Source organism: Pagrus pagrus, assembly GCF_965226575.1.
Source record: "Pagrus pagrus genome assembly, chromosome: 19".
Classification (NCBI taxonomy): Eukaryota; Metazoa; Chordata; class Actinopteri; order Spariformes; family Sparidae; genus Pagrus; species Pagrus pagrus.
This window is the reverse complement of record NC_140203.1, coordinates 28,403,834-28,421,326: the sequence shown is the minus strand read 5'-3', so window position 1 is coordinate 28,421,326 and position 17,493 is coordinate 28,403,834. Positions and strand designations below refer to the sequence as shown.

Here is a 17,493-nt window from a genome sequence, read left to right as displayed (position 1 = left end):
GGGCCACCTCCACCACCTCTGACGGAGGCTGAGGAGATGGCCCTCAGCCAAAACTATGGCCGAAGGCATCCCCGGGGGAAGCTCATCTGAGCCTGTCACCCACCAGGACACAAGTGCTTACATCAAATGCAAGTATACACTTGTGTCATTTATATTAGTCATTCATATTTTATTTTTATTTTATATATATATATATATATATATATATATATATATATATATATATATATATATATATATATATATCACATTTGGAAGCCCTGCAAAATGACAGCTGATTAAGCTACTGACCCCACTCTAAGGTCGCAGCAGGATGTATATCATAATTTTAAAAAAATATCAGTCACCTGCAATCCTGTGAAATTCCTCTTTGATGTTTCTGACAGGTTTGTGTCCGGGGAACACCACCATGATTGGTAACAGGCGTTTCAGTGCGAGGGTAACTTTCCTCACCGCTCTACACACTGTTGCCTTTCCGATGTGCTCTGCATCCCCGATGTTGTACAGAAAACTACCGTTTGCAAAAAAACGTAGCGCTATGCATACAATTTGCAGCAATGTGAGTGCACATCCGCGGTGTGTGAGGTTGGTAATGTGTGGCCGGAGAATGTTCTCAAGATAGATGATACTGTGTGATGAAAAGCGGTAACGTTCAAAGAGATATTCCTCTGGAAATGACAGGACATCCAATCTGGGTCGGAAGATTCTCTCGCGACGCAAAGCGTTACGAATTATTTGAGCTTCGATGTCAATTGGATTCGGAATGAACGGACAATCCATGTCAAACAGAATTCTTTGTGTGGGAGGAGACGGGTAGAAACTCAGGGTTTCTTAAGTAAACCTGCCAGCGAGCAGGTTATGTTCACAGAGTATGTGACCATGGTGACTGACCCAGAGTTTCAGTTACCTCTCTTTCTGGAACGGAAAACCCAGAGTTTCCCTCATCTCAGGGTTAACTAACTCTGAGTTTTCACATAACCCGCTTTCTGGAACACCCCCCTGCTGCTCATCGGGTTGTGTTGCTTCAGACGGAGAAATACGAGAGGGATTTTCTTGCGGTAGGAGCTGTTACCATTGCCCATATGGAGGTGTTATCGTCTCGTTTCTTTATGAGCTCCAACTTTGAAGTGTGCCAACAATTCTAAATGCAAGCTTGCTCAAATAACAACCTAAAACAAAGAGTGCACTCAGGTTGAACAAACTACAAAAATTACAAGGGTCTTATTATTTTATTATTTTTCATCAAGGGTTTTGCCTTTAATGTGCATTTAAATATTTGTTCATACAAAAACCACAAAACAAGCTGAGATGTTGTGTGTTTGTGTGTTATTGCTTGGTGTTAAAGTTAATTTCCATATTTGTGTTTACATTTTATTAAGGTTTACAAAACTGAGATGTCCCTTTTACCATATGATAATTATTTATTATTATTATTATTGTTATTCATTGCCACATAAAGTGATTCCATATTTTACGGGCCGGTGGTAGAAGGGTTACATATGCTGAATCCCACAACATCCCTGTTCCTACACATGTTGGCTATCACCTCTTGAAACACTGCCAGAGCTAGAGTTGGATTCTAAACCTACCACTTTTTTTGAGAAAAACAAGTGACCTCAAATGTAGTGCTATTAGTGGTGGGTAGCAAAGTATTTTTATTGAAGGAAAGTTTAATACATAAAGAGAAGTCCCTCAGAGTACACTCCTTCCCATCCAGAACACTTTCAGAGAAACCATGTAACTATTTGTATCTACCCACCACTCAAAGATCCCTATCCATCTCACATTCCTTTGAACTGCTGCATGATGGACAGAAGATGTTCACTGCGTTTCTGGATGCTGCTTTGCTCCTCCTTCAGCCTCTCCTGTTCCTGCAACACCTCCTCCTAATGAGAGACCCATCAGATAGACAGATAGATAGACACCTATGTGTGTGGCAGTACAGCAACCAGGCAAAGTTATTACAGCAAGAAATGGGGGGTGGGGGGACTTGTGTGTGTGAGTGTGTTGACTGACTCTGAGTCTGCAGAGCTCCCTCCTCTCACGGTCATTCTCCTCAGCTCTCGTTCGGAGCCATGCCTCATTTTGAGAGCGATGTTTGTCCAGCATCTCTTGCAGCTCCTGACGTACACAAATAAGATTCATTTCTCAATACTATAAAACACAAAAATGATGTCCAGATGTTATGTACTTGTGATCATTAGCGTATTAAAGGTATAGTTGGTAATCCTGTTCAGTAACACTTTATGTTATACTGGGTGAAATGGTCTTCCCACCCTGAGAGTGGTCCATACATAATGTGTTCAGAAAAAGGAACGAAATAAATCAGACCTCTGTGGCAGCTGCAGGCCTGCAAAAACTCTGACCAATCCCTCCCTCTCGGTCCGAGTTGAAAGAACCAATCAGATGCCTTCATGTCTCGTCCTGCCTGCACCCCCCTCTGTCCCCCCCCTCCTCCCTGCGCGCACTCATCACGTGTCACGTGTTGCCGGATATATTCAGCACACTCCATATGGAGTTAGCAGGAGATCCACACTCCAGAGCCGTTTCTCAATACCCAGTGCTAAGTTCGAACTTGTGAACTCCGGGAGTCTGGACTTGCGGAGTTCAGTTGGAAGAACGAACTCCCGGGGGACGGGAGGACGGGAGAACGGGAGGACGGTCCGCTCCTCGGCCATTGCTATCACGAAATGCATTCTGGGATACATAACTTCCCAAAGTCCACACAAGTCTCCACCGATGCATCCTCGATGAAATGGGTGGGGCAAGAACACATCCGGGGTATTCGACCGTACTTGGACAGATGCAAACTTTGAATTGGAACAGTACTTGGTCCGGCGCTGATGACGTTTCTCAAGTCCACAAGAACAGAAGTACAGAGAAGAACGCATATTGAGAAACGGCTCAGGTCAGAAGGTGGCGGTGATGCACACCTAACAGTTGTTTGCCAACAGCCATAAAACAACAGTAGAAGAAGAAGAGTTAGCACAGTTAGCAAGAGACAACAATGGCAGAGGAAATGCAGCCAAAGGTAGCACTTCCAGAAGTGATGCAGAGGTTGCTGTCTTTCTGTTGGACAGGTAATTAGTTGTTTTGCTTCGGGGGGGATTTGTTATTTTCATGAAATATGTAACATTAGCCAACTTAGCTACTTTTGTAGCTTGTATTAGCCCAATGCTAACGGCTCTCCTCTGCCCTGCTGACGGACTGTCTGATGCGCGTTCAAGTTTGTGGGGGCGGGGCTTTGGACAGAGCACTGATGGGAGGGGGAGAAGGGGGTGGAGCTTAGACGAGGTGCCACTTTCAAATCTTGCTAGCTCTCCAACATTACCAACTATACCTTTAACATGATACATTTTTTAGATTGATTCAGTTAGATCCAATTATATTACATCAGATTAGAAAGATTAGATTATTTAACTGATTAGTTGAGATTAGAATAGATCAAATAAGATTAGACTGATCATTAGATAGATCAGAATCCAAATCTGATTTATTGCAAATTTTTTGGTGCTTGACAGTAAACATAGTAAGAGAAGGGTTGGGGTTGGGGAATTAATGGATTCGATTAGTCTTAAAGTTAGATTAGATGAAGATCAAATCTGAACAGAGTGGATTTGATTAAATTAGATTAAACTAGATGGACAGAATGGATGAAACTGAAAATATTAGATTTGAGCGAGGCAGTGATGAACCTGTTGCTGTTGTTGTCTGTGGACTTCATTAGCTTCTTTCTCTCTTTGCACAGCAGCAGCAGTTTTAGACAACTCTGACTTCTCTCTGGAAAAAAGAAATGTAGCAGTGAGAAAATCAATATAAGTTGGTAGTCAGTCAACCAGATGATCTCTTCAAATTGAACCTGACTATCAGTTTTTCACTGAAGTTTGATTTACAAATGGTGGATATGTTCATGTGAGACATTCTTATTACTTGCGTTGATATTAATGCTCTGAAATATGTGAAACATACTAAACAAAAGGTAAGCAAACTTGATACATGTACCGATCCAGTTTCTGGAACTCCTGATCTAACAGAGTGAAGGCTGTTTGGATCATTTTCATGGCCTGATCTCGAACTGCACTGAAGTCTCTGTGAACAAACACCTGCAGAATGGAAATTAAGTAGCCTGAGTTATTATTAGTGTGAGCAGACATCGTGCTTCAACAAGTATATAAACTACCTGAACAACTACTGCCACATCTACTTTTGCTACTGTACAACTACTACTCCCAAATCTGCTTCTACTGTCATCTACTGCTGCTACTACTGCCACACCCACTGTGACTAATGATGCTATTCCTACTACTGCTCCACCTACTTCTGAAGCAACATGTAACACTTCTTCTATTGACAGTACTACTGCTATGCTACTGCCCAAACTACAGCTATTAGCCTGTTGCTGCTACCACTGCACTACAACTGTGACTGCTACTTCTGGCAAACCTGCTCCTCCCCCTGGAACTTCTACTTCTCCTCATGCACAGCCTTTTTGGGATACTGGCTGAATTTAGCTTTAGGGCCCTTCCACATGTGAATGAAATCACCCGTCTACCTTTATAAAATAGTTGATATCAAAACTATACATAGAGGATGTGCTTTCGAAACAAAATCTTAATGATTCATATCTTTTTGAAGTTTCTCCATATATTTGAAGATATATTGCCAGCTATATTATAAATACCAACTGTGATATATCCATCTTGTGTCCATCACCTGTGCATTAGTTGCTGTTTTCCTGGACTGATTGGATGGGGCATCACTCAACTCATAGCGGACGTTGGGAACTTTTGTGGGTGTGAAGCTAAATATTCAAAAGCAGAATGAAACCAAAGTGTTAAAACTGAGAGATGAAACTCAGCAGAACATGTCATGAGGCTCAAACTGAACACACACACACACACACACACACACACACACACACACACACACACACACACACACACACACACACACAGAGCAACTGCTGACCTGTGGCTGACTCCCTGCAGACCAAACTCTGACAGGATCTCTTTCATCACTGTGGAGAAAAAGTCCTGTCCTTATCTTCCCACTACTACTTTTGTCATTTTCATGTGTACACTAAGTGCTACTCCCTGACAGGTTCCCCATTAGTCTGTCTGAAAATAAGCTATCCATATTTTTATTCTGGTCAAATAAAATGTATTGGCCAGATTATAATAACATGTTATATGAGTCATTTCCTGACAATGTTTTATCATTTTTGACAAATAACTTTTAGAGAGTGGATGGAAAGTTTAGCAGTGAATTAATGAACTTTGCACCTTCTTAATGCCCAAGAAGACCTCCTTTCTGTTATGATTCAGTGTCTTTTTGTTGTGTTTTAGTTTGAAATCAGGCCCTGGTGTGTCTCTTCTTCCTTTTCAATTTCTCCTGTGTGTTCTTCCCTCTGTGTTTTTCCCTTCGTTACCTCACCTGTCCTCTTCCCTCCCCTCACCTGTTCCTCGTCTTGTCATTAGTATGTCTGTATATATAGTCTTTGTCCTCCCTTTTGTCTCTGTCAGTTCGTTCCGTCATCCTCTGTCTGTGATGTCCCCTGTCACTCTGTCAGTTCCTTGTGACTCCCATTTGGTTTGTTTTTTGTTTCCTACTTCTCGTTTTGATTTGAACTTGCTTTTACTTTGCACTTTGAGCCTTTTCGTTGCTACTTGCATTTTGTCTTGTGGGTCTAGGATCCCTGGTTTTTTGTATTTAGTGTGTGTGTGTGTGTGTGTGTGTGTGTGTGTGTGTGTGTGTCCTAAAATACAACCTCACCTTAGCATTTTCTGAGTGAAGGCTATTGCTATCACTGTTAATAGCCATGCTGTTTGTATCCATGCTAATATCAATGCTATTGCTATCCATGCTAATGACGTTAATCATGCTGTAACAGCAGTCTGGTAGCGATGGCATAACATCTGACTAATAACCACAACCCATTCTTGGTTTGAGAAAGAAGGTTAACCATTAGACAGGAAGAAACACTGGCTGGAATGCCAGTGGAATACTCAGCCCAATGCATGATGGGAAAAGTGGGCCGTCTTTGACTCCAGTAGACCTTTTTCACGGCAGCAATTTTGACATGAGATAGTAGGACAAATACAGGTGTTACCAATGACACTAATTAAGTTTCCATTCCATTCAGGCCAAACAGAGTCAGGGTGCTGCTATTGTGCATGTTGGCTCATTAGAAAAGCTCTGCTACACTAAATGGAACAGAACCTTAATTAGTATCATTGGTAACACCTGTATTTGTCCTATCTCAAGACAAAATGGCTGTTGTGAAAAAGGTCTATACACTCAGCACTGTCTTATGCATCACAGTATCTGGTGTCCTGACAGTAAAGTTGCCAACTAGTTTGTGAAATATATTGCTTGAAAGTTGGTTAAAACACATTTATGCGGTGGACCGCTAGGGGTGCGAGATGAGAGACATATTCGATAGAGGCTCCACTCCCTCATACAAGTTAAAAAATTTTAAAATACAATTTACCGAGAAGAACTTTTAAAAGCTTGACAGCAACAGTCGGAGACGCTTAACAGAACGATGGGGAGAAGTAATACAAACAAAGGAGCCGAAAATCAACAACAACAAGTCGACGGTGCTAACAGTGAGGCTAACGCTAGCGGCAACCACATGGAAGAAGCTAGTGGTGAGCACACAGACGATACGCCGCTGAGTGAGACGGCAACTTCGACAGACATCATGTCTGCCATCAATCAGCTGAGTCAAAATGTCGACAAAAGGTTTGACACATAAATATCTCTTGCGGACCTGAAGCAAACAATGGCAGATATCGAGGAGAGAGTGACTTCTAATGAAAGCCGACTGAACGAGCATGAGACCCGAATCAAAGCCTTGGAAGACCGATGTGCAAGATGGGAAGACACAGCCCAATCACTCAGTGAGAGACTGGATGACTTGGTCTCACGTTCCAGGAGGCAAAACATTCGCATTATTGAAGTCAAAGAGGGAACCGAAAAAGGTAACCCCACAGACTTTGTTGCTAAACTCATCCCGAAGCTACTAGGAGAAGAAAACTTTGGCAACAAACCAATCACAGTTGACCGCGCGCACAGGATCCGCGGCAGGGCAGCTGCAGCCGATGGCCCTCCTCGCCAAATCATCGCACAGATTCATCATGATCCAGTCAAGGAGCACATCCTGAGACTCTTCACAGAAGTTTCCCCTACAATATGAGGGCGCACGCCTATATTTTCCCGGACCTGGGTCAAGCGGTAATGAAGCAACGGCAGCGATTCGACAGCATCAGAGCCAGATGCAGAGCGGCGGAGCTGAGATGCGGCTTCAGATACCCAGCGACGCTTTTGGTGTAAGTCGGCTCAGACGCTCATTCACCAATCCGAAGGATGCTGAGAGGTTCCCTAGACGACAACAAAATCCCGCGGCAGACAGACACCCCAGCTAAAGGCACAGGGAACAGCTGAATCCCCATAAGACCACGTCTGTCTCCAGCTATGGTGTCCCGGCGCACATGGACAGTTTGTTTACATTCTCTCTGTAAGGAGGGGGCGGTTACGGGCACAGGTTATTATGGACGGTTATGAGCATAGCTGGTTAGATGTAGGAGATGTTCGTTCTCAGAGGGGAGGGAAGAAGAGACAGAGGGCCCCGGAGGACACTACATTGTTCTATATAGTTTAGTTCTCTTTGTTCATGTTCTAATGCAGCATCTCAGATGTTCTGGTACTACAATGGCGGAGCTTTCACAGCACACTTGGGTGTAATCGATGCTTATCATATATATATGTATTATCATTATGTCTTCAAATAATGGTGATGTTGCAAGAATTGTGAGCTGGAACGTCAGAGGCTTGAATCATCCAGTCAAGAGAGGGAAAATACCGGCACATCTGAAAAGCTTAAAAGCAGACGTCATTTATCTACAGGAGACACACATTAAGAATACAGCCAAACAAAAACTATGCATGGGTTTGGGATCAGAGGTATTTCAATCAAACTTTGGGGCTAGAGCCAGAGGAGTAGCCATTATTATTAAAAAAAACCTATCATTTGACCACAGTTGCAAAATCGGGGATCCCAATGGTAGATTTTTAATTGTATCAGGAACACTAAATGGTATTCCAGTTACCTTGATAAATATTTACCGTCCAAACTTTGATGACCCATCATTTTTTCAAACAGTTTTGAATAGGATTCCAGATGTGGGTGACATTGTAATAGGGGGCGACTTCAACTTTGTAATTGATGCCTCTCTAGGCAAACAGTCACAGAAGGCACCAGTAAGTAGTAAATCTAGTGAGGTGCTAAAAAACATAATGCACAGCCTAAATCTTGTGGATATTTGGAGACTGCACAACCCCGCCACTAGAGCCTACTCTTTTTTTTTTTCTCCAGTACATAATTCGTACTCAAAGATTGACTTCATGTTGTTAGACTCAAAACTGATTCCCAATGTTGTTGCCTCGCATTACCATAATATTTTGATAAGTGACCATGCTCCAGTATTCCTTGATATCAGATTTAAACATCGTAGGAGCGCTCACACCTGGAGATTTGATAACACCATTTTAAAAGATGAAAGCTTCTTGAAATTTATGTCAGAAAGGTTGCCAGAAATTATAGCTACAAATGACACAGGAGATGTCAATGACTCGACACTATGGGAGGCCATTAAAGCAGTGCTCAGAGGCAACATAATCTCTTATATGGCAAATAGGAAAAAACAGTCAGAAAAAAGATTAGTAGAACTGGACGAGTCCATAACTGATTTAGAAAATTCATACGGCGTCTCATCAGACCCAAACACCCTGAATTCAATTATTTCTCTGAGGCAAGAATATAATACAATCTTATCCTCTCAGGTCAATAAGCAGTTAAAGCTGGAGTTTGTAGAATATGTGAAAAACGCATGAGACTGGGATGGAAACAACTGCGCTCCCCCCTCCCCTCCCTGTTTCGACTCCGTAGCTCCACACTTTCACTTTCCACTCTCGTGGACCCGCGCTAGCGCTAGGAATATTCACGTCGGAGCTTTTCTGTCATACACTTGCCGTGGCCGAATTACAGGTAAGAAAGTACTTTACCTTTCTCTTGTGAACAAACTGAGCGCATGAACAAACAAACATTCCTTTTACATCGTTTAGAAGAGCGATAGAGACCGATAACAATTATTTCTTGCTAATGTCTCAGCATGACATAGCCTACATGTCTGGCACTAATAACGCTACGATATTTGTCATACTGACATGATACTTACACAGCATAATCTAATGACAACAGCAACACTCGTATATCACGGGAAAGAGGTGTGAATGCTAAGAATAATAAAACATAACGCTAAAGTAAACAATTACCCCCACATTCACAGACTATCGGAGACAACCACTTTATTCATACACTTCCTTCTTTTCACCCCAACCTGAAAATAAATAACTGTCACATCCATATCTAAATGGCACACGTCCTCTGTATGTCGTGTATATATAACGCTACTGACAATACATTTGACGTTGACTTTGGCTCTGACTTGCTTGTAGCTGTCGTGAGCCTTTGGCTACGGTTAGCATAAAGCTAATCAACTCACAACATTACTTGTCAATTGTGACCACAAACCGCCTGCTTTATTAGATTCACAGTCATTTCAACTACACAGCCAATTACTACCACCTTTAGATTATCAGCTACGTAAAACTTGCATTGGAGGCTCACCTGTCCCGGAGAAGAACAGCAAGCTCAGTATCCAACTTCAGCCCGATGCTATCGCTAAGCTCTCTCCACCTCGGATATGCTTGTCCAATGTTTACACACGATTTATTCCGTCTATTGTCACTTTCCTCTTAGACTCTCGTTTCTCTACATCGGTCTTCCTTTTTTTGGCTTGCTCTGTAAAATGAACTGTGATTGGCTGAACACTGCCGTCACAGCACTGATTTTTTTAAAGCCTGAATACAGAGCCAAGAGGAGACACAGATGTCCAGTGTTCTGTCATAACACTATGAATTACAATATGCTGAACGGTTGTTATTGATTTCTGACCAAATGACGCCAGAAATAACTTACACACTCCAGCTTTAAGTAAAATCAAACAGATGCAATTCGAGATAGGTGACAAACCCCAGAAATTACTTGCACGCCAATTGAGGCACATTCGAGCCTCGCAGGCTATACACAGAATAAGATCAGGTTCGGGAACTATTCTCACAGACCCTAAAGAAATAAACATGCATTTTATGGAATTCTACTCAAAATTATACAAGTCAAATGGTAATCATAATACTGACAGAAGTAAATCATTTCTTTCCCAACTAAACCTACCTCAACTTAGCCCTGAAGCAGTAGCTCTGCTTGATAAGAAGATCTCTATTGAAGAGATTATACAAGCAGTTAAAGAATCTCCAAATAACAAAACACCTGGGCCAGACAGGTTCACCATAGAATTTTATAAGTGTTTCTACAAGGAATTAGCCCCGCTCCTACTGTGTATGTTTCAGCACGCTGCAGCAAGGGGTAGATTACCTCAAACACTTTATAGAGCAGACATCTCATTAATTTTGAAGAAGGGCAGGGACGAACTGGAAGCCTCATCGTATAGACCAGTGTCACTGATTCCAAACGAAACAAAACTGATTAGCAAAATTCTGGCAAACCGCTTAAAATCACATATTCATACAATCGTGCATCCTGACCAAACAGGTTTTATTCCTAATAGGCATATTTATTTTAATTTAAGACGTTTATTCAACATACTTTATACTAAACATAATACAGAAACAGTTGTAATTAGGGATGGGCGATATGACGATATTAGATCGTGAAGGATTAGAATGTGTAGACGATCTGCCAAAGTGCAGAGATCGTAGGATCGTCTTGGGCATATTCTATAAATTGCAGTTCTATGCCGATTCACCGACGCACCAAACGTATTACGTCGTCAACCTGACCGACCAATCATAGCGAATTACGGACAGTGACAAGCTTTCTCACCCGCCTCCTTGTTTATGTGTGTAGTGGTGGAGAGCCGCATGGAGAGCCATGGCAGAAAGCCATGGCAGAAAGCCAAACGGAGGAGTTGGCCGCTTTTTTAAAAAACAAAACAAAAAAAACAGCGTTTCACCATCTCTCATCTCTGCCAGTTAGCCCCTGCACCTACCGCCTCTCTCGGGTGCGGGCGGGCGGGCACGCACACACACACACGGGCGCATGGATAGGTCGCGGTAAATGCGCAATATCGCGCTAATTGTAGAGTGTTCAAATTACCGCGACCCCCCCCTCGTCGGATAGTCCGACCACTGACGGACTTATTTGACCCTTTTCAATAAGCTATTTAGCAGAGGTGGGAATTGTGGAGTCATCAAGTCATCTCCATGCCATGTATTTGTTCTGCTCAGTCACTGAACCAGGTGCATTCACTAATTAGCTCACCTTCCTGGCTGAAGAGCTGTGCTGATCGGACTCAGCTGGTTTACTGCATGAACAGAACAAATACATGGCATGGAGATGACTTGATGACTCCACAATTCCCACCTCTGCTATTTAGTGTTTTGATATACTTAAATCCTGTTAAAATGACTGTTGAATAAAACAAACAGTAATGTCTTCATTGATATTTTACTTTCATGTTTATTGAAAGCTACCTTTTATGTTGCAAGAGTGCACTTTATCAGAGTGTTATTGTTTACCTTTTAGTATGTTTACGTTGTTTGCACATGTTGGCAAAACTGCAACTATTTAAATTAAAATCTGTTCAGAAAGGTTCTTTGGCCTAAATTGTCTGTTTTTCTTTTTTTGATTTAAGATCGTGATAAAATCAAAATCGTGATTTTATTTTTAAAAAATTGTGATATATTTTTGCCATATCGCCCACCCCTACTTGTAATATCAGTTGATGCTCAAAAGGCCTTTGACCAGGTCGAGTGGCCGTACATGTATGAGACCTTAAACGCATTTGGTTTTGGGAAGGTATTTATTGATTGGAAACAGATTTTGTATGCTTATCCGACTGCAAGTGTTATTACAAACCAAGATGTCTCCTCTGAATTCCCACTACTTCGTGGAACTAGACAAGGAGATCCTAGCTCCCCCTACCTTTTCGATTTGGTTGTAGAAACGATAGCTACAACAATACGCCAGCGCCCCAAGATATCACCTGTCTCTATTAAAGGGCAAGAACGCCATCTGTCGCTCTACGCGGATGACATATTATTGTATGTTTCTAACCCAAAAGAGTCCATTCCGTCAATCATGGAGGTATTCAACCACTTCGGCTTCCTTTCGGGCTTTCAAATAAATTGGGATAAAGCGAATTAATGCCAGTACATTTAAATCATAACAGTACCACCCTGAATTATGTTCCCTTTAAAATCGCTAAGGACAGGTTCATGTATCTAGGGGTGTATGTCACCAGGAAACCTGGCCTGCTACTTGAGGAAAACTGGAATTTAAAAATGAACCAACTGAAGAAGAATATTGAATTCTGAAAGACCCTTCCGCTATCACTTGTCGGGAGAATAAATGCCATTAAAATGGTAGTTCTCCCACGCTTTTTATATATTTTCCAATCAATACCATCCTGCATTCCACAAGCATACTTCAGGAAATTGGACTCAGTAGTGATCCCTTTTCTTTGCAAAATAAAGTGGCACGTATAAACAAAAAACACCTCTGTAAATTAAAACAAGTGGGAGGCTTCAGTTTACCAGACTTCAAATGTTTTTATTGGGTAGCACATCTAAATATTCTGGCTTTCTGGAGGAGCTCAAACCTCACAGAGGATGCAACCAATCCACCTCCTGCCTGGCTTTCTTTAGAGCAAGCAGGGTGTGAAGGGACCTCACTTCTAATCCTATTGAACAGCCCCATCAAAATTAACAAATCACTGCACAAAGGTAACTTTATGATACACAACTCAATAAAAATTTGGAATCAAATTAAATCACATTTGAAGGCCCCAAATATGTACAGGGTAGGGCATTAGTGACTTCATATTTTTTCAAGTCGACTTATCCGTCAATAAAGTCGAAGTCAAGTCGACACGTCATTTGATGACGTCATCACATTGACACAGCGGAGGAACACCTACATACATTGGATGTGTCTCTGGCCCACAGCCGGAGAGTTTTAAAACCAGGAAACAGCTGATCACAGCAATCAGTCCATCACTTCATCCACGGACGTCAAGATGAGCAACTGGAAAGTCGCTGAGATCCAGGAGACGCTAGTGTCTCCTCGGTCTCTGTAGCTGACAGCCAGCGGACACAACCAAACAGCTAGTAGCTGCTGTCAGCTTGTTGTGTAGCGGCAAGCTACGAATGGTCACTACTTTCAAATTAAAAGCCCCCCGCTAAGAACCCAGTTCTAAAATCCAATGGGATGCAATGTAAAGCTCTAATTTTGAAGACAAATTTGTTGTCACTGTTCACTGCCCAACAAAAAAAAAAAAACACGACTCGTCTCAGGGGTCGTCGACTTGCGCCACTGACGTTGACGCGTCGACAAGTCGGCTTTTCTGTTAATGCCCTAGTACAGGGATACGCCAATCTGTAACAACCATGCTTTCAAGCCTTCTGCTGGAGACCCAGTGTTTGCTCGTTGGAGGGAGAAGGGAGTGGGGTCCCTGAGCGATCTGTACTGGGGGGGCACCTGATGTCATTTGAACAACTGAAAGCTAAGCATAACCTGCCAGTCTTGCATTTTTCCGCTATCTGCAGGTCAGAAATTGTATAAAGAACCATGTATCAACGCTGTCAGAAATTCCACAGCACCCTGCACTTGAAAGAATAGTTAAAAATATAGCCGCAAGCGGCAATCTGCGGTTTCTAACCTCTTTTGTCCCAAACCAGCCACCCTGAAGCCATCCTGAAGAGGCTTTTTTGTAGAGGACTATCAGGAGGATATGTACAAAAAATTTCAAGTCAATAGCACTTATAGGTTGGTGGGGAGAGCCTTTCGAAGCTTACACTCTTATGCTATAGCGCCCCCATTAGGCCGATTGGGATCAAATGTTTTGAGCAGCATTTGGACATCATTTACACTCGACGTAACAAGTTTCGTGTCTCTATGTCCTTCTGGCTCACCATAAATGATTAAAACGCAAACAATGGCGGTTAATGAGGAACAGGCCACGCCCACTTTCACCTATCAACATGGCAGTCAAGATATTAGTTAATAGTCACACCTAGAGCATGCATACCAAATTTGGTGAAATTCCGTCCAATGGTCTTTGAGATACGCATGTGTGGCATTTATAGCGCCCCCTATAGGTTGAGCTCAAAATGCTTTGGTAGGCAGATTCCCAGTCCCGTTGTGGTCCTGCCCACCAGGTTTTGTGATGATAGGGCAAAGGGTGTAGGAGTTATGGCCAATCATTTCTAAGCTCCGCCCATTGCGAACATTCCTTGGTCCGTGGCGGCCATGTTTTTTGACCAATCTGGCTCATTTATGATAGGAACTTCTATTTTCATCCCCCGAGGCTGTATACCAAATTTGGTGTTGATGGGGTCAATTTTGCAAAAGTTTTATTCACTTTACTGTTTTTCACATTATGCAAATTAGCAAAAAATCTAGTTCGATGGACCTTTATGGTCCAATGATATTTTTTGTAGAGCACATTGAGCTGGACTTGTGTGTCAAATTTCAAGTCAATCGGACTTACGGTGTGAGGGGCGTGGCCTTCTGAAAAACGCATTTTCAAACCTTGATTACAGCGCCACCATCTGGCCAACTGGGCTCATATTTTGATAAAAGTTGATGCACATCATTTCCAATCATTGGGCCAAGTTTCAAGTTTCTGGCCCATTCCAGCTCACGGGAATTTGAGCTCAAGCGGCAGACAACAAATAATAATAATAAATATAGCCGCAAGCGGAAATCCACGGGTTCTAACCTCTTTCGTCCCAAACCAGCCACCCTGAAGAGGCTTTTTTTTGGTAGAGGACTATCAGGAGGACATGTACGAAAAATTTCAAGTCAATAGCACATATGGCTTGGTGGGGAGAGCCTTTCGAAACTTACACTCTTATGTTATAGCGCCCCCATTAGGCTGATTGGGATCAAATTTTTTGAGCAGCATTTGGACATCATTTATACTCGACGTACCAAGTTTCGTGTCTCTAGGTCCTCCCAGCTCGCCATAAATGATTAAAATGCAAACAATGACGATAAATGACGAACAGGCCACGCCCACTTTCACCTATCAACATGGCAGTCAAGACATTAGTTAATAGTCACCCCTAGAGCATGCATACCTAATTTGGTTAAATTCCGTCCAATGGTCTCTTAGATACGCATGTGTGGCATTTATAGCGCCCCCTATAGGTTGAGCTCAAAATGCTTTTGTAGGCAGATTCCCAGTCCCGTTGTGAACCTGCCCACCAAGATTTGCGATGATAGGGCAAAGGATGTAGGAGTTATGGCCAATCATTTCTAAGCTCCGCCCATTGTGAGCATTCATTGGTCCGTGGGGGCCATGTTTTTTGACCAATCTGGCTCATTTATAATAGAAACTTGGCTTTTCATCCCCCGAGGCTGTATACCAAATTTGGTGTTGATAGGGTCAATTTTGCAAAAGTTTTATTCACTTTACTGTTTTTCACATTATGCAAATTAGCAAAACATCTGTAATATTGGCTTTCATGGTGCAAAAGGCTTTTTTGTAGAGGACTATCAGCAGGGCGTGTAGAAAACATTTCAAGTCAATAGCCCTCATGGCCTGATGGGGAGAGCCTTTTGAAGTTTACACTTTGTTATAGCGCCCCCATTAGGCTGATTGGGATCAAATTTTTTGAGCAGTATTTGGACATCATTTATACTCAACGTACCAAGTTTTGTGTCTCTAGGTCCTCCCAGCTCGCCATAAATGATTAAAATGCAAACAATGACGATAAATGACGAACAGGCCACGCCCACTTTCACCTATCAACATGGCAGTCAAGACATTAGTTAATAGTCACCCCTAGAGCATGCATGCCTAATTTGGTGAAATTCCGTCCAATGGTCTTTTAGATACGCATGTGTGGCATTTATAGCGCCCCCTATAGGTTGAGCTCAAAATGCTTTGGTAGGCAGATTCCCAGTCCCGTTGTGAACCTGCTCACCAAGATCTGTGATGATAGGGCAAAGGATGTAGGAGTTATGGCCAATCATTTCTAAGCTCCGCCCATTGTGAGCATTCATTGGTCCGTGGGGGCCATGTTTTTAGACCAATCTGGCTCATGTATAATAGAAACTTGGCTTTTCATCCCCCGAGGCTGTATACCAAATTTGGTGTTGATAGGGTCAATTTTGCAAAAGTTTTATTCACTTTACTGTTTTTCACATTATGCAAATTAGCAAAAAATCTGTAATATCGGCTGTCATGGTGCAAGAGGCTTTTTTGTAGAGGACTATCAGGAATATGTGTAGGAAAAACTTCAAGTCAATAGCACTTATGGCTTGGCAGGGAGAGCCTTTCGAAGTTTACACTTTGTTATAGCGCCCCCATTAGGCCGATTGGGATCAAATGTTTTGAGCAGCATTTGGACATCATTTACACTCGACCTACCAAGTTTCATGTCTGTAGGTCCTTTCTGGCTCACCATAAATGATTAAAACGCAAACAATGGCGGTTAATGAGGAACAGGCCACGCCCACTTTCACCTATCAACATGGCAGTCAAGATATTAGTTAATAGTCACCCCACGTGCATGCATACCAAATTCCGTGAAATTCCGTCAAATGGTCTTTGAGATACGCATGTGTGGCATTTATAGCGCCCCCTATAGGTTGAGCTCAAAATGCTTTGGTAGGCATATTCCCAGTCCCGTTGTGGACATGCCCACCACGTTTTGTGATGATAGGGCAAAGGCTGTAGGAGTTACCCGCAGATTCCACTGGATACGGTACAGCTATGGTACGGCTGCGTTACAGCCCGGTACGATTGTGCTCCGTCGTCCTCATCCAGCAACCCCCACCAGTTGCGTTTTGGGTCCGCCACGGCGCAGCTCCGCCGATCAGCTGGAGAAATGAAACCGAGGAATTCCCGCGATAATTACGTAATCACAAACGACCGCAGTTATATGTATGTGTTATAAACACAACAACACGAAGTGTTTCCGACCGACGGATTAGAAGAAGACCTTGTATTTGTCTCTTTTTTGAGGTTTTTGTGTTTGTATCAACACAGAGTATTTTATTTTGAAAATCAACCGGATGTCTTGTGGTTGTTTCGTGTCTGACTTCTTGTCTGCTCTGTGCTAAATTCGGCTGAATTGCTGCGTTGTGTTGCGGCGTCCGCCAGAATAGAAGTCCTGCGTATCTGCTCCGCAGGGCTGCGGACTGCCGGAGCTGGGACGCAGCAGACACGCAGCGCAGCGGTCCTGGTGGAAGTTAACACATAGTCTAGAGTGCTACGCATGGATGTATTATTAGTGGATACAGGACCGGAAAATGGCCGCTGTTGATTTCAACGGAGTTGCTCGCCTGGCGCATACGCCGAAAAAGTTTCTGACTTCCGGGTTTACTTCCGCGTTATGGGG

The 17,493-nt window shown here is 42.7% G+C and overlaps 1 protein-coding gene across 1 annotated transcript in view; it reads right to left on the bottom strand.

Moving 5' to 3' along the window:
• Window positions 1-1,222: 1,222 nt before the first annotated feature.
• LOC311249001 (uncharacterized protein) overlaps window positions 1,223-17,493 on the bottom strand; it is a 33,904-nt gene continuing 17,633 nt past the window's right edge. Inside the window, exons 13-18 of the mRNA XM_084339654.1 lie at window positions 4,969-5,017; window positions 4,714-4,801; window positions 4,003-4,103; window positions 3,696-3,780; window positions 2,017-2,121; window positions 1,223-1,886 (exon numbers count right to left, since the gene is read on the bottom strand). Of these exons, the coding sequence (XP_084195780.1) occupies window positions 1,782-1,886; window positions 2,017-2,121; window positions 3,696-3,780; window positions 4,003-4,103; window positions 4,714-4,801; window positions 4,969-5,017 (533 nt within the window). The 3' untranslated portion in view covers window positions 1,223-1,781. The remainder of the gene's footprint in view (window positions 1,887-2,016; window positions 2,122-3,695; window positions 3,781-4,002; window positions 4,104-4,713; window positions 4,802-4,968; window positions 5,018-17,493) is intronic.